Raw genomic sequence first — 18,627 nt, 5'->3', positions numbered from 1 at the left:
AGAGAGCCACCCTCAGGACACATGTGGCCACATTAATCCCAGCCCCTCACCCATTCCTGTCTTTTCCTGGTAGGTTCCAGGTCTGGACAGTGGCTCCTCTCTCCCCATGAGCAGGGATGAATTGGAGCCCTTGGTGACCCCTCCAACAGTACCTGCTCAGCTAACACACCTTCTGCTGAGATGTCCGACGTGGCATCCATGCCTTCAAGCATAAGCTTCTGGTGAGGGATGAGGAAGAGATGGTCCTTGAAGCCCATTAGCACGTTGCCTTTGTTGTCAAGAAAGATGGCATGGGTGGGGGCATGATCCAGAACCACCTCTGTCAACAGATTCCCCTTGGGATCCCAGATCTTCATCAGCTCCTCACCACTGTAACATTAACAGAAGAACTACACACATTAACATTCCTGGTAACACAGAGGAATTCAACTTGGAACAGGCATTGCATAAACCAGGGGCAGGCAACCTTTTACTATGCGTGGGCCAGATGGTGTGTCAGTGGTTGAATGACAGGCCACACTGATGCTACTATAAATTAAATAAATACTGAAACACAGACATTATGTAATTTTAGTTTTCGATTGTCTCTCCTTGAAGTGTGTAATGCACAATTTATGAACATAACTGATGATAATTTGTCAAAAAACAATTCATAGAAAATGCTTAAGTAACAAGATCAACCACATTCCTTACAAAAATCTACAATGAGGCATTTCAGGTCAAGAATGGCATCTTCAGATCTGGAAATGCACCGAAACTCACGAGTTAGTCTTTGAGGAGTTTATATGTTCTGCCCATTTCCTCTAGGTGTTCCGGTTTCCTCTCCACCCTCCAAAAGCATATATGGTTCAGGAGGTTAATTGGGTGCAATGGGCAGCATAGGTTTCTTGGGCCTGGATCGGCTTCTGCTATGTTGTAAATAAATTAAACATTTAAACATAGTTTTTTTCTTTGCCTTCACCTCGTCTGATCACTGGAGATGTTGGCAACCAGATAATAGCACCGTCTATATATGGTGCACCCGTCGGCAACATACAGTCCATTCGCTACCTATTGGTCACCTTTGTTAATCCCATAGTGAGTGACAAATCCAACTACTCCCCATTCTCCACTCTTCTTTCCCAAAATATATACCTGCTCCTTAAAAACCTACCTTTAGTCATCTATCCCAACATCTCCCTGTTGAAAGCCTTCATCAACCCATGAAATGTTCAGGGATGGACCTGCCTCTTGGCTTGCAGGACACAAGTCCCCACAGTGCTGAGCTACCCACTGTGCCCCCCATGTGGCCAGGCTCACCTGCAACTCAGGAAGATGTTCTTCTCAGGACAGGCGTCAGTAAACACATTGCCCATCAAAAATCTCTGATCCTCCTCAAACTCACACCACTTGTCCAAATCTAAAAAGAGAGAACATTTATCACTTTGAAAAGACAAGAAACAACTTCAGACAGATGAGATTAAGCGGAGGTAAACTGAGTGCGAGAAGCTGGCATTAACGTTTCCTCTCTCTCTCTCATTCCTTCTCCCTATTGCTCCCTCTCTCTCATTCCTTCTCCCTATTGCTCCCTCTCTCTCCCTTTTCTCCTTCCCATCACCTTCTCCCCCTCACCCTCCCCACACATTCCTCTCTCATCCCCCTCCCTCACCCTCTCCTCCCTCACCATCCCCACACTCTTCTCCCTCCCTCACTCGCCCTCTAGTGTGTGATGCTTTCACCCTGGGGAAAAGCTTCTGTCAACCCTATCAATGCATTACATAATTTTATAAACCTCTATCAGGTTTATAAACCTCAGTCTCTGACTCTCCATAGAAAAATATAGTAGGGTGTGACTGTTGTAGAGGAAGTCCATGATGACTTTCTCACCAGTACAAGGAAAGGATTGGTCAGCTGGACAGAAAGTACAGGAGCCAAAATATCAGCACCTCTAGATTCAAGAACAGTTTATTTCCAGCAGCTATCAGGATCTTGAACCCCTCCTTGGTACACTAATCAGGGTCTGCTCCGACACCACCAAAGGACTGTCTGCACTATTGCTAACTCACATTTTTGCACTGAGATTATCGTGAATATTTATTATAAATCTTCTGTATCTATTGTCTCTTTTCAGTTTAATTATTGTAGTTTTTTTACAACTACCTATTTGGCTGCAGCAAGTCAGAATTTTGTTCCATGTGTACATTCTACAATGTCTATGACAGTAAATGCTTTATGGAGGTGAAACTTAATTCAAGAGTATAAAATTAAGAGGATCTTAGATAAATAGGAAAGACAAATTTTTCCTTCATGGGGGTCAAATTAGGGGACAAGGAATGAAAGTACATGGTAGAAAGATGAGATGAGGTAAAAAAAAACATTCACTGCATGTTGGGATCTGAAGAGGTTAGACTGGAGAGCTCTTCTTCAACCAGTAATCCCTGATCCACGCTGCTGCAGCACAGTCAATCTGCACTACTTGTCACTCACCTGGTCGCTGGCTGGAAGAAGGTGGCAGCAGCCCCAAGTCCGTGACCTTGACGTCCCTGAAGACGATGGAGCCTGACTCCAGTCCCAGGCATACGTGGGTGCCCTAAAAGTGAAGCCAATCATCCTGTTGAGGAGCTCCAACACTCAACTTTCTGCTGGTGCCTGGTGGTTTGGTCAGAAGGTGGGGCTTCAAGAGCTGAAATGAAGCTCCAAAGTCAAGAGTTAAAATCCCATTCCAGCAGCAAAGCTGAACTAAATTCAAACTTCTGGAACAGTGAGCATGTGCTGAGCAGATAAACAGCAGATAATTATAAATTCACATCAAGTCCCTAATCCCCATCACTGAAGGAGATCTTCTGGATTGTGTGACTCCAGGGATACAACACTGTGGCTAACTGAACTCTGAAAGCCTCAGCAATCCAGTGCAGGGATAATTAGGAATGTTGAAAAACAAACAAATAAACAAAGAAAACACTAGATAATTGATCCTGTGAACTAAAGGGTCAGAGGGAGCAGAGTTTGGCTCATCGTGGTGTTCTGGCCAAGAGGTTCTCCCTACGTAAAACACTGGGAGCAACATAGTCTTGGCTGTCATAGAGTCACACAGCTGGGAACAGGCCCTTTGGCCCAACTTTGGTCCATCTCCTGAACCCTTTCTACTTATAAATCTGTCCAAATGCCCATTGGTCATTGCAACTGTTTTTAAAAAAAACATCCTTTTGGCCCCTCTCTCTGATCTCACCTGTGAATATTTATCTAACTCTTTATATTTAAACGCCTTGGCATATTGTGACAATTTAATGTATATTATTGCAGTTATTGTAGCTGCAGCAAGGAACAATTTCAATGCATCTGTACATTGCACTTGTGTATATGACAGTAGACTCCAGTTCTAGAATCATCCACCCTGGGAAAGAGACTGTATTCACTTACTCCACGTCCCTCCTCATTTTATATATTGTTAGGTCTGCTTTGTTCATGAATGAGTGAGTCAAACACCAGACTGAGTCGAAATCAAGGTTCTTTGTTCTTTATTGCCGGATTGTAACACTTGCAACTAACAGTGTTAGTTGGAGAAGGCGCATTCTGCCGTTATCAGCAAGTGGTGTTTTTTATATACCTTAGGATACGTACTTAGTAAATTATCATACCATGACATTGTCCAATGAATAAACTGTTGCTATCCTTCTCTGCTAGTTTCCTGCACATCAATTTGTCATCCCCACTCTTATCTTGAGAGTACAAGGTCACAACTGTATCTTGTTACGGCCCAGCACTGGGTGACTCCTTCTACATTCCCAGCTCATGATGTTTTTACCTAACAATATGTGAGAACAATCTCAGGAGTCCCATGTCAAACCGTAACTTCCTGCCTCATAGCAGAAAGGACCAGCCACTGAGCCATGGCTTACAGCTGTTGACTCACACATTCACACACTCATACACGCACACATGCACACTCACACACATCCTCATGCATACACGAATGCATTCACAAGCACACATTCACACACACTCAAATTCAGAGGTGCACACACAAGTGCGCATTCACACTTGCACTCACATGCACACGCATTCATACACAGTCATCCATGTACACTCACATTCTTGCACACACACAGGCACTCAGAAAACTCAAACACATGTGCATGCACTCATGCACAGACTCACACACATGCATTAACACATACTTCACATATACACACCCACACCCACACTGCACACACCCACCCATACAAACTGGACAGCGAGACAGGATCAGATGAACAGATTGTACTCTGACCAGGACAAGAACAGCCCTCCCTTCACTAGGCCAACAGTGTCCCCCAACCATCGAGGTTCGTCTTGCACACCAGGAAGGTTAAGACTTCCAAAGACCCCAGGTGACACAAGCAGCGGAGTCAGCAGTAATTACACCATTTTACTTACCATTATCGCCAGGCTGACGGTGCCTTGTGGGATCGGGACCTTGTGGAGAAGATCTAACCTTGGGAGACTCCAGATCCTCAGACATTTTCCTGTTGTCTCTTGGCCCACAGATAAGAACTGGTCCTGATACACATTTTGCTTCATTAGGATTACCTACAACACATTCCTTCCAGGTAAGTCAGTGATACATTCGTATGGCATACAAACCGGCCATTTGACCGGTCACATCAGCCATCCACATTTATCCTATTGACCAGCACTTAGTCTGGAGTTCTCTCTGCCTTAGTTCTTGTGCTCTTCCAGATACATTCAATTTTGGGAGAGTCTAGGCCTACCCTTCCCCTTCAGACAGCTACTAAACACTCATAAGTCAGCACCTCATTTCCTCCATCTCATTTCCCTGTTCCCATTCCATCTGGTCCAATCCATCAGTCACTTTTCCCACAATAACTGCCATTATTCCACCATCATGATTCCAGTACTGGTACCAGTACATCATTCCTCTCCAATCTCACCCTGTACATCTCATCATCCTCCCCCTGAATTCTCCCCTTTTTTTCTCTTTCCCTTTGTCTGCTACCTGCCCATCAACTGTCTCCCATCTCCTCCCCTCACTCTCTCCATCTGTGACAAGCGGAGTACCTCAAGAATCGGTGCTAGGTCCCCTATTGTTCAAAATTTATATTAATTATTTGGATGATGGGGTGGTTAACTGGGTAAGTAAATACGCAGACAATACGAAAATAGGGGGAGTGGTGGATAGTGAGGAAAATTTTCAGGGATTACAGAGGGATTTGGTTTGTCTGGAGAGTTGGGCTGAAAGATGGCAGATGGAATTTAATGTAGAGAAGTGTGAGGTGCTTCATTTCGGTAAAAATAATCAATATAGGACATATGTAGTAAAGGGGAGGACATTGGGGAATGCACAAGAACAAAGAGATCTTGGAGTTATGGTGCAGAGTTCCTTGAAGGTGGATTCCTATTTTGACAGGTGGTTAAGAAGGCATTTGGTATGCTAGCTTTCATAAATCATAGCATAGAATATAGGAGCTGGGAAGTGATGCTGTGACTGTTTAAAGTATTGGTGAGGCCAGGTTTGGAGTATTGTGTTCAGTTCTGGTCTCCAAATTATAGAAAGGATATAGATAAGGTGGAGAGGATGCAGAGAAGATTTACAAGGATGTTGCCTGGCTTAAAATACCTAGAGTACAGAGAAAGATTGAAGTGGTTAGGACTTTATTCATTGGAACGTTGACAGTTGAGAGGGGATTTGATAGAGGTGTTTAAAATTATGAAGGGAATAGATAGACTGGATGCAAGTAGACTCTTCCCCCTGAGAGCAAGGGAGGTTGTAACAAGAGGACACAAGTTGAGGGTAAAGGAGCAAAATTTTAGGAGAAAAATTAGAGGATGCTTCTTCACTCAGAGAGTGGTGACTGAATGGAATAATCTTCCAGAAGAAATAGTTGATGCAGAGTCAATTCTTTTAAGAGGAGGCTGAATATATCCATGGATAAGAGGGGGTTGGAGGATTATGGGCAGAGAATAGGCGGGGGGAGCTAGCAGAGTTGTTTGAGTGAACTGGCGTGGACTTGTAGGGCCAAGATGGCCTGTTTCCATGCCATAAACTGTTATATGGTTATATGGTCTGTCATCACCCCTTCATGACTCACCCATCCCATAATGGTAGTTGTCCAACTCCTCCCAACCTATCCATATTACACTGGCTCTGCACTCTCAGACTCAGTTCTGGCGTGAAAAATCAACTGTTTCAGAACTAAGGGTTTATGCAGATGGGAAGTTCACGGCAGTAGTAGGTTATTAGGTCAGTACAATACTAAGGGCCTGAACTGTGCTGTAGATTTCTATGTTCTTTCTCTCCCACAGAATGTGAGTTGCTGCATTTAATTTCTCCAGTTAAATAATTCAGTCCCACTTTCGTACTTGCACATAATTCCAGTCTGATGGTTATCATAGTACCTTGGGGGAAATAGAGGGATCTAGTTCCACAAACCCCATCCCATTTCTACTGCCAACCAGGTTTGGTTTTTACAAATTTCTACAGGTTGCAAACCAGGATTATACAAGGCTGCTCACCAGATATAGAAATATTAAAATTCATTCACATTCATCATCACATGTGCAAGGAGGCAATGATAGAGATTGTTCTGCAGCCAGACCAGTTAAACATCTCGTACAAAATACAGAAGTGCACAGTCCCAAAGAGATCAGTTGCATGGAGCAAAAGCAACATAGGGTTCATTCAGGACCATGATAATGGCAGAGGAAACTATCCTTGAATCTGGTGATGCATAATATCACGCTCGTGAATCTTCTCCCTGACAGGAGGGGGGTAAAGAGAATGTGGCTGGGGTAGGGTGAGTTTTTTAATATGTTGGCTTATCCAACACATCCAACACAGTGGGAGTTATAGATAGAGTCAATAGAGAGGAGGGGGGGAGGGTGTGATAATCTGAGCCACGTTAGCAACCCTCTGCAGTTTCTGCAGTCACACCCTGATAGGATTCCTTTAATGGTACACAATGGATGAGAAGGTTGTTGGACAGTGATTTCCACTTCAACAAGGTCAGGAACTGTTCATTCACTTCCCAATAATAGCTCTTGACCCTAGGCCTGGCAGGTAATCAACATAGGTCTGTGAGAGGACCACTGGAAAAGGAGAAGGGTGGGGTTTAGGAGGATGGACATATCGAGCAACCAAAGGCAGTTAATGGAAGTGGGAGGTCATTAAAAAGAAAGGAGGCACTGCAGGAGCTGTTGTAATGGTCACGCTGCTGTGAGTGTGGGCCAGGGAGAGAGGGGAAGTGGAGGCACAGTGCTGCTCTGAAAGGTCCTACTACCCAGTCCTGATGCCAACAGATCTCTACAGGCATTAAATGACAGGATGAAAGATCTGACTGTGTTTTTTTAATCAATCCTGCAGCCAAGATGGTACCACCTGCGCTGGGCAGTGTACCACGAAAGGCTGCAGATTCCAGGGGAGCAGCAGACCAGCACAGAGCAGCAGAAACGGGAAGAACACATGCCTGCTGAGAGGGAGAAGCATAGGAGATGACCCCATAGGACCGCATCAGCAGACCAGCAAGGGGCTCAGAGGCTGAAGGACGCACACAGGCTGTGGGCTGCTGGAGACTAGATCACGGAACCAGATATTGGAACCTGGATTCGAGAGGCAACTGAGGCAGGTAGCTCTCCTACCAGCATTGTGCACCCACAGAAGGGTTCCCAAAGGGCCAAGGACACTGAAGACTTCCTGACCATATCAGAGGTTTGAACTGGAGTCTGTGCTGCTGCAAAGGTTATGGGAGTGGCTGGAGGAAAATGCACAGACACTCAGGGTCTCTGAAGGGACTCTCTTTTGCTTCTCTTTCTCTGATGGTTAAGGGTGCCAGGCAATGCTATGGCAATTCTTTGTTTGCCTTACGGCAGTCAATAGTTGAAGTCTATCATATATATTACATTTTTAATGTGATATTAGGTGGCAATAAAAGGAACCTTTGAACATTTGATGAAACCCTTCAGAAGGAGTTGCGTCACCCCTGTAGATGGTATGTTGGTGACTCACCGGCCCTCTGTGTGCTTGCATCTGGTGGTAAAGCAGGTCATCAATCTCTGTGTCCATGAAGAACATCCACCCATCCTGTTGAAGGGAAAGAAATATCTGTGAAGTCCACAGGCATCCTCTGACTTGACCCACCCCCCTCACTCCTCCCACAGAAGGCGTGCCCATACACACAGAGCTCAGGACCCACACCTCCAGCTGGGTCCCCACATCGCGGGACTTACACCCACACCCAGGGGCCTGCACCCACAGAAGGGGCATGGACACATGCAGTCCCAGCTTAGAATGACTACTGCTCATTCTGGAATGCAGAGCATTGGACACATGTCAGCACAGTAATTAGAAGCATAGATCCATGGCCCTCACTGCAGAGGGAGTGCAAAATGATGGGATGTAATCACCTCAAGTTCTGTCTCCCCATTTACCAACCTATACATTGACATTGCAAACTGTTTAAGGATTGATTCCTGGGATGAAGGGGCTGCTTCTGAAGAACCATGGATATAATTGTAACACAGAACAGCACAGTTGGAAAGAAAAAGTCCTAACCATAACCCATCTGAGCTACTACAATAGCACCTCCCAAATCTGCAAGCTCTCCCACCAAAGCAGTGGACACGGGGGCACAGGGGAACACCACCACCCACAGGTTTCCTCCATCATGCACATGGAAATGAATCACTGCGCCAAAACCCTGGGGACTCCCTCCCCACCAGCAGTGTGGGGGCACCTTCTCCAGGAATGCAGCAGATCAATGAGGGGTGTCTCCTAAGGTGGGTAGGGTTGGCAACAATGCCGGCCTTGCCCAGTGAGGCCCAGATCCTGAGGGATCGTAGCGGCCAGTCTCTTGCACTTGAGCAGCTGAACAGTACCCAACTGTACCTCCATTCCCAGTAACAGGAACTCCTTTGAATTAGCGCAGGACACCCCTTCACTGGTTGCAAAGTAGATGCAGGAGGAGAGGCTGGCAATGCAGCAGCATACATGGACTGGAACCTTCCACAGCCCTCTGTCAAACGGAGACGATCCAGTGTCCTCAGCGACAGATCTGGTGAGTTGAAAAGGTGGGATCTGTCACATGACATCGTGCGTGCCTCTCTCAAACCCTGCCCCTCTTGCAGGTACCGGGCACAAACCTAAGCCCCTGTGACAGCAGGTCTCGCTGGCTCCTGACAAGCCACAGCTCACAAGGAAGTGGCATAAGTCACAAGAATACAGGAGAGGAGCCACTGGAAGGTGACTGGAGAGGTGTGTGAACATGCACTTTGGTGGATGCAATAAAGGTGTCAACTATTTGCTAATGAGGCAATGAGTTCAGAGGTGCAGAGGGGCTTGGGAGTCCTCATGCAAGATTCCCTGGCAGATTAACTTTCAGCTAGAGTTGGTGTTAAGGAAGGCAAATGGAATGCTGGCATTCATTTTGAGAGAGATAAAATATATAAGAAGGGATGTGATATTGGGGCTTTAGTCAGACCACACTTGAAATACTGTGAGCAATTTTGGATGTATTGGCATTGGAGAGAGTCCAGAGGAGAATGATCCCTGGAGTGAAAAGGTTTTCATATGAGGAATGTTTAAAGGCAATGGGATTGTATGCACTGGAGTTTGGAAATGTGGGGGTAATGTTATGGAAATCTCTCAAATACTGAAAGGCCTGGATGGAGAGGATGTTTCCTATGGTGGGAAGTCTGAGACCAGAAGGCATAGCCTTAGAATACCTTTAGAGCAGAGATGAGGAGGAATTTCTTTACCCAGTCGGTAGCGAATTTGTGGAATTTGTCACTGCAGACAGCTGTGGAAGCCAAGTCATTGGTGATATTTAAGATGGAGGTAGGTATGTTCTTGATCAGGAAGGGAATCAAGGGTTATATGGTGAAGGCAGGAAAATAGGGTTGAGAAGAAAAGTATATCAGCCATGATACAATGGTTGGGCAGTCTCGATGGGCCAAATGGTCCGATTTCATCCTATGAACTATGGTCTTATGAAGATTGACCAGGATGTCCCCAGGACTGGAAAGATCACTTTGGAGCTAAGGAAACTTTAGCGAATAACATTATGGGAAGCCCACATTAAAGTAAACAGCAGGGACCTTATCCTTGTGGGTCATCACCGTTCACAATGAGTTACCAGAACTATAGAAACAGGTACAACAATAATATTTCAAAAGACATCTGGACAGATAGAAGTTCAGTGTATGGATCATAGGAACATAGGAAGTAGGAACAGGAGTAGGCCAAAAATGGCCCATCGAGCCTGCTCCGCCATTCAATACGATCATGGCTGATCTAATTTATGACCTAACTCCACCTACCTGCCTTCTCCCCATATCCCCTAATTCCTCTATCATGTAAAAATTTATCTAACCGAATTTTAAATATGTTTAATGAGGCAACCTCAACCACTTCCCTGGTTAGAGAATTCCAAACATTCACTACTCTCTGGGAAAAACTATTTTTCCTCATCTCTGTCCTAAATCTACTCCCCCGAATCTTGAGACTGTGTCCTCTCGTTTTAGTTTCCCCGGCCAACTCAAAACACCTTCCTATATCTATCCTATCCATACCCTTCATAATCCTATATGTTTCTATAAGATCTCCTCTCATTCTTCTGAACTCGAGCAAATACAATCCTAGATGATTTAATCTTTCATTATAAGTCAACCCCTTCATCCCAGGGATCAACCTAGTAAACCTCCTCTGGACCGTCTCCAAAGCCAGTATATCCTTCCTCAAATATGGAGACCAGAACTGGACACAGTACTCCAGGTGCGGTCTCACCAGTACCTTATACAGTTGCAACATTACCTCCCTACTCCTGAATTCAATTCCTCTAGTGATGAAGGCCAACATTCCATTTGCCTTCTTAATAACCTGCTGCACCTGCAACCTAACTTTTTGCGATTCATGCACAAGCACTCCCAAGTCCCTCTGCACAACAGCATGCTGTAGTTTTTCACCCTTTAAATAATATTCAGCTCTTTTATTTTCTTGCCAAAGTGGATAACCTCACACTTACTAACATTGTACTCCATCTGCCAGACTTTTGCCCACTCATCCAGCTTAACTATATCCCTCTGCAGACTCTCCACATCCTCATTACAATTTGCTCTTCCACTCAATTTGGTGTCATCCGCAAACTTGGCTACACCACATTTTGTCCCCTCCTCCAAGTCATCAATGTAAATGATGAACAGTTGTGGGCCTAACTCTGACCCCTGCGGCACCCCACTTACCACTCTCTGCCAACCTGAAAAACTCCCATTTATCCCAACTCTCTGCCTCCTGTCAGACAACCAATTTTCAATCCAGGCCAATATACTTCTCCGGACTCCACTTTCCTGTAACTTACTGAGAAGTCTCTTGTGCGGCACCTTATCAAACGCTTTCTGGAAATCCAAATATACAACATCAACCTGTTCCCCTCTATCCACCGCACTCATTATATTCTCAAAGAATCCTAACAAGTTTGTCAAACAAGATCTTCCCTTTCTAAAACCATACTGCGTCTGCCTGATTGAACCCTTACGTTCCAAAAGTTTCACTATTTCATCTTTAATGACGACTTCAAGCATTTTTCCATCTACAGACGTCAAGCTAATTGGCCGATAATTTCCAGTCTTCTGCCTACATCCATTCTTAAAAAGTGGCGTGACATTTGCTGTCTTCCAGTCTGCCGGGACCTGCCCAGAATCCAAGGAATTTTGGTATATGACCACCAATGCATCAACTATAACTTCTGCCATTTCCTTCAGAACCCTTGGATGCATATCATAAGGACCAGGTGATTTGTCTGGCTTTAGTCCCATTAGTTTCTCCATCACTACTTCCTTTGTAACAACTATTTTATCAAGGCCCTCCCCAACATTCGCATCCTTAACTCCGCACTTGCGCATGCTAGACGCGTCTTCCACCGTGAAGACTGACACAAAATATTTGTTTAATGCCTCGGCTATTTCCTCATTTTTTGCAACTAGTTTTCCTTTCTCATCCTCCAAGGGTCCTATGTTAACTCTGGCCACCCTCTTCCGTTTTATATATTTATAAAATTTTTTGCTTTCTGTTTTTATATTTTGTGCCAATTTACTTTCATAATCCTTTTTCCCATTTCTTATTACCCACTTTGTAACCCCTTGTTGTCTCTTAAAGTTTTCCCAATCTTCCAGTTTCCCACTGCTCTTTGCAGCTTTGTACACCTGCGCCTTCAATTTTATACTCTCCTTTATTTCCTTTGTTAACCACGGTTGATTTTTCCCTCCCTTGCTGCCCTTTTTCCTGACCGGAATATGTTTTTGTTGACCATTACAAAATATTTATTTGAAAATCTTCCACTGTTCCTCAACTGTTTCATCAATTAGTCTGTGCTCGGGAGGAGTCACGTGATGGAGTAGTGGCCGGACGGTGAACTCCAGCCCTCTCCAGAACAGTTAGAAAAAACAAGCAAAACACAAAGGCACAAAAATAAAAATCAAAGTAAAGTGAATATAAAGGTGGAAAGAAGATGGCGACGAAAAAAGAAAAGTCGAAACCAACGGTAAGAAGAGAGGAAGAGAAGACAACGGAAGATGAAGGAAAAGGCCTTACCTGTTCGAAGAGGCCCGCGGTGGAGAGAGAAACCCGCTCCCTCAGGTTGGTAGAATATGGACTACAAAAATGGCTCGCTGAGCCGAGTAAAAGTGCGCAACCGCGCATGAAAAAAAACACACCGACAGGAGGGGTGACCAGCTGAGGAGTCGATCTCCACAGCCGGCAACGACAGCTGCAGAACACCTGCAGCAAGAGGAGAACATAGAAGACAACGAAAACAAGAAAGAAGAGAAGAAAAGGGCAACAAAGAAACAACAGATGGCCAACCCAGAGGAAGAAGAAGAGGAAGAGGAAGAGTACAGTGAAATAGAAGAAGAAGGGAAAGGCAAGATAAAGGATATACTTTCTCTTATCAAAGAATACATGGAGTCATTTAAAGAATGGCAAGCGCAAGAATTTAATGATTTAAGAAGAAGAATAAACAACACAGAAGAGAAAATGAATAAAATAGATATGACCTTATCAGAAATGGGAAAAAGAATGGATAAGGTGAAAGAACGAGAAGCAGCAGTAGAAATGGAGGTAGAGGACTTAAAAAAGAAATTAGAGGAATCTAATAAAAAAGTTAAAGAGACACAAGAACAGTTAGCTCAGAAAATAGATATAATGGAAAATTATAACAGAAGAAATAACATAAAGATAGTGGGCCTTAAGGAAGATGAAGAAGGCAAGAATATGAGAGAGTTTATAAAAGATTGGATCCCTAGGATCCTAGGATGTCCAGAACTACAGCAAGAAAGGGCACATAGAGCATTGGCCTTTAAACCACAATCACAACAAAAGCCAAGATCTGTTTTAGTAAAATTCCTAAGATATACTACAAGAGAAAAGGTACTGGAGAAAACAATGGAAAAAGTAAGAGAGGACAATAAGCCACTGGAGTACAAAGGGCAAAAAATCTTCATTTATCCAGATATAAGTTTTGAACTCCTGAAGAAGAGAAAGGAGTTCAATACAGCAAAGGCAATTTTATGGAAGGAAGGGTATAAATTTATACTAAAGCATCCAGCGGTATTGAAAATATTTATTCCAGGACAACAAAACAGACTATTCTCGGATCCAGAGGAAGCACGAAAATTTGCAGAACAATTACAAAATAGACTGAGAGATGAAGACGTGTAACGAGAGTACAAAAGACTGCAAACTAAAAAGACATAAGTTTTGAACTCCTGAAGAGGAGGAAGGAGTTCAAAACATCGAAAAAGATCTTATGGGAAAAAAAACTATTCTCGGATCCAGAGGAAGCAAGGAAATTTGCAGAACAACTACAAAACAGAGAGATGAAGACATGTAATAAGAGTAAAAATGACCACGATTTATATGTATGTGGGTAAAGAGGTATATGTGTGTATATGTATAATGTGCATACATGAATGTATCCGTATTTAGAGGAAAATATAGATAGTATAGACAAGAATTAATAAGGGAAGGAAAAGGAATAGAGGGAATAAGGAGGGAATTAAAAGAGTGACCTTTGTCACATATGAAAATTGAAATATTTTCTGGGGGGGGCTGGGTGGGGGGGGTGTTAAGGTCACTGCAAAATCAGCTGACGCTTGTGAGTGAATTCGCAAATCCAAATGGAGAGGGGAGATGTGGTTGTCCGACAAGGGATGAAGGACAACTCAGGAGGGGAAGGGGGGATTGGGGCTAAAGAAGTTTTAAATAGGAGAATAAGGAAAATGTTTGATGTTTTAGGAATGTTGTCTTATAAAGGATTCAAAACAAGAAAACAGAAATGGATAAGAAGGAAAGGTAATGATGGACAAACGGAAAGGGAAGATAAACAAAGTATAAAATGGCTACGTTGAACTATATGACTTTAAATATTAATGGAATACATAACCAAATTAAAAGGAAGAAACTGTTAAATTTACTGAAAAAAGAAAAAATTGATATAGCATTTGTGCAAGAAACACATTTAACTGAATTGGAGCATAAGAAATTAAAGAGAGATTGGGTAGGATACGTAACAGCAGCATCGTATAATTCAAAAGCAAGAGTAGTAGCTATATTAATTAGTAAAAATGTGCCATTTAAAATAGAAGAGGAAATAATAGATCCAGCAGGGAGATATATAATGATAAAATGTCAGATATATTCGGAGTTTTGGAATCTACTCAATGTATATTCACCTAACGAAGAAGATCAAAAGTTTATGCAAGATATCTTTTTGAAGATAGCAGATACGCAAGGGAACATATTAATAGGAGGGGATTTCAACCTGAATTTGGATTCAAGTATGGACAAAACTGGGAAAAAAATTAACAGAAAGAACAAAGTAACCAAATTTATAATTAAATCGAAGGAAGAAATGCAACTTTTGGATATATGGAGGAAACAACACCCAAAGGAAAAGAAATATTCATATTACTCGGCTAGACATAAAACATACTCAAGAATAGACCTATTTTTGTTATCAGCTCGTATGCAAGATAGAGTAAAAAAAAACAGAATATAAAGCTAGAATACTATTGGACCATTCACCCTTAATATTGACAGTAAAGTTAGAGGACATCCCTCCAAGAATGTATAGATGGAGATTAAACCCCATGTTACTTAAAAGGCAGGATTTTAGAGAATTTATTGAAAAACAAATTAAAATGTATTTTGAAATAAATACGGAATCAGTGGAAGATAAGTTTATACTATGGGATGCAATGAAAGCATTCATTAGAGGGCAAATAATAAGTTATGTAACCAAGATGAAGAAGGACTATAATCAGGAAACAGAGCAGTTGGAAAGGGAAATAGTAAATATAGAAAAAGAATTAGTAATGAAGGAAGATATTACTAAAAGAAGAGAATTGGCGGATAAAACAATAAAATATGAAACACTACAAACAGATAAGGTGGAGAAAAATATAATGAAGACAAAACAGAAATATTATGAACTAGGTGAAAAAACGCACAAAATTCTAGCATGGCAGCTTAAGACAGAACAAGCTAAGAAAATGGTATTGGCATCAAGGAAAAAAGACAAACAAATTACATATAATCCAAAAGAAATTAAGGAAAACTTTAGAGAATTCTATGAACAATTATACCGAACTGAAAATGAAGGGAAAGAAGGGAAAATAGATGAATTTCTAACTAAAATTGAACTACCAAAACTACAAATAGAGGAACAAAATAAATTAACAGAGCCATTTGGAATAGTAGAAATACAAGAGATAATAAAAAAATTACCAAATAACAAGACACCAGGAGAGGATGGATTCCCAATAGAATTCTATAAAACATTTAAAGACTTATTAATTCCGCCCCTCCTGGAAGTAATCAACCAGATTGATAAAACGCAAAGTTTACCAGATTCATGTAAAACAGCAATAATTACAGTAATACTAAAGCAAGGGAAAGATCCACTCACACCAGCGTCATATAGACCAATATCTTTACTTAACACAGATTATAAGATAATAGCTAAATTATTAGCAAACAGATTAGCAGAGTATGTACCAAAAATGGTAAATCTAGACCAAACTGGATTTATCAAAAAAAGACGGACAACAGACAATATTTGTAAATTTATTAACTTAATTCATGCAGTAGAAGGGAATAAAGCACCAACAGTAGCAGTTGCTTTAGACGCAGAGAAGGCCTTTGACAGAGTAGAATGGAATTATTTGTTCAAAGTATTGCAAAAATTCAGTTTACCGGAGAAGTATATTAATTGGATTAAAGCATTATATAAGGGACCATTAGCGAAAGTGACAGTAAATGGACATGTATCAAAACAATTTAACTTAAGCAGGTCAACACGACAGGGATGCCCACTATCACCTTTATTGTTTGCGTTAGCTATAGAACCACTAGCAGAATTGATAAGAACAGATAATAATATAAAAGGAATAAAAATAAAAGACAAGGAATATAAAATCAGTTTATTTGCGGATGATGTTATAGTGTACTTAACAGAACCAGAACTATCAATAAAAGAATTATATAAGAAATTGAAGGAATATGGAGAAGTGTCAGGTTACAAGATAAACGTAAATAAAAGTGAAGCAATGCCCTATGAATAATGCGGATTTCTCAAAACTTAAGAAGGAATCACCATTTAGATGGCAAATGCAAGCAATAAGATACCTAGGTGTACAAATAAACAAAAATCTCGGCCATCTATATAAACTCAATTACTATCCACTAATGAAAAAATTACAGGACGATTTAGAGCATTGGAAAGATTTACCACTAACACTAATAGGAAGGATAAACTATATTAAAATGAACATTTTTCCAAGGATATTATACTTATTTCAGGCATTGCCAATACAACTGACAGAGAAATTCTTCAAGGAGTTAAAGAAAATAATAAGGAAATTTTTATGGAGAGGGGGGAAACCGAGGATAGCACTAGATAAATTAACAGAATGGTATAAACAAGGAGGCTTACAATTGCCAAACTTTAAAAATTATTATAGAGCCGCACAATTAAGATACCTATCAGGTTTTTATCAAACAAGGGAAAAACCAGATTGGACGAGATTAGAATTAGATAAAATAGGGGAAAAGATACCTGAACACATATTATATAAATGGGATGAAAAATTGGTACAACATAGAATTTCTCCAGTATTACATCATCTCCTCAATATTTGGAAGAAGATTCATGTAGAAAGAAATAAAACAAATTATCAATTACCAAAACTAATATTGACGCAAAACAAGTTACTCCCTTTTACAATAGATAACCTTTCCTTTAGAGAATGGGAAAAAAAAGGGATTAAAAGAATAGAAAATTGTTTTTCAGGAAATAGATTCTTATCCTTTGAACAAATGAAAGATAAGTACAATATAACTGGAGATACAGCGCTGGCATATTACCAGTTGAGATCCTACTTGAAGGATAAATTAGGAAGCAGTTTGAGTTTGCCAGAGGGAAGTAACCTTGAATATGTGATTACAGATACAATGTTAATCAAAAGATTTATAACAAATATGTATATTAAACTGCAAGAAAAGGAGAATGAGGAAACAAATGGTAAAACTAAACAAAAATGGGAACAAGATTTAAATATAAAGATAAAAAAGGAAACATGGGAGAAGCTATGCTCCGGAACGATGAGAAATACAATAAATACGAGGTTACGTATGATACAATATAACTGGATACACAGGCTATACATTACACCTCAAAAGTTAAATAAATGGGACCCAACAGTATCTGATAGATGTTTTCGATGTAAAAAAGAAATGGGAACAACAATTCATGCAATCTGGACATGTGAGAAAGTAAAAAAATTTTGGGAAGATATAAATCAGATATTAAATAAAATAACAGAAAACAATAGACCAAAGAATCCAGAGATCTTCCTCCTAAGTAACATGAAAAATAAAGAATTTGGAATTGATTTGGAGGATGCACAAAAAAGATTTGTTAAGATAGCTCTAGCCGTAGCAAAAAAATGTATTATGTCAACCTGGAAATTGGAAGATAATTTGAAAATACAACAATGGTATATAGAAATGAATAAATGTATTCCATTAGAAAAAATAACATATAGTTTAAGAAATAATATTGAAATATTCGAACAAATATGGGAGCCTTACATTAAATACAATAGCGAAAACCTACCGGGGACATTCATTACCTAAGTTAACGGAAGGAAAAGGAAATGAAAAGAATGGACTCAGTAAAATTTCTGGTGTATTTTTATTGAATGACAACATTGTCTGACTGGTTTAATGTATCCTAGATTGTATACCTTAAATGGACGGGAGGGGGGAGGTCGGGAGGGTGGGATGGGAGGAGGGGGGGGGAGAAAATGGCACTGTGTATGTGTGAAAAGGAAAAAGTGTGTATCATGGTTAATGTGATTTATGGTGTGAAAAATAAAAATTTTTTTTTAAAAAATTAGTCTGTGCTCCCAGTCCACTCTGCCCAATTCCTCCCTCATCCTATGGTAGTCACCCCTGTTTAAGCATAATATATTAGTTTTAGATCTAACTATTTCCCCTTCCATCTGAATGAGAAATTCAATCATACTATGATCGCTATTTCCCAGATGGTCTCTGATTATTACATCATTTACTCTACCTATCTCTTTGTACAACACTAGATC

General features: G+C 41.1%; 1 protein-coding gene across 11 annotated transcripts in view; it reads right to left on the bottom strand.

Moving 5' to 3' along the window:
• Nucleotides 1-18,627, bottom strand: part of LOC138763384 (uncharacterized) — a 144,825-nt gene that overhangs the window by 79,905 nt on the left and 46,293 nt on the right. For all 11 annotated transcript variants that reach the window (XR_011357516.1, XM_069937441.1, XM_069937436.1 and 8 more), the window contains 6 exons: nt 8,861-9,026; nt 7,982-8,056; nt 4,396-4,548; nt 2,467-2,569; nt 1,300-1,399; nt 170-369 (listed from right to left, as the gene is read on the bottom strand). Coding sequence is in view for 10 of the 11 variants with exons in the window: in XM_069937441.1 (XP_069793542.1) it covers nt 170-369; nt 1,300-1,399; nt 2,467-2,569; nt 4,396-4,548; nt 7,982-8,056; nt 8,861-9,026 (797 nt within the window). In the remaining variant the exon portion in view is untranslated. The remainder of the gene's footprint in view (nt 1-169; nt 370-1,299; nt 1,400-2,466; nt 2,570-4,395; nt 4,549-7,981; nt 8,057-8,860; nt 9,027-18,627) is intronic.

The sequence above is a fragment of the Narcine bancroftii genome, chromosome 5 (genome assembly GCF_036971445.1).
Source record: "Narcine bancroftii isolate sNarBan1 chromosome 5, sNarBan1.hap1, whole genome shotgun sequence".
NCBI classification, from domain to species: Eukaryota; Metazoa; Chordata; class Chondrichthyes; order Torpediniformes; family Narcinidae; genus Narcine; species Narcine bancroftii.
This window is presented reverse-complemented; position numbering and strand designations above follow the sequence as displayed.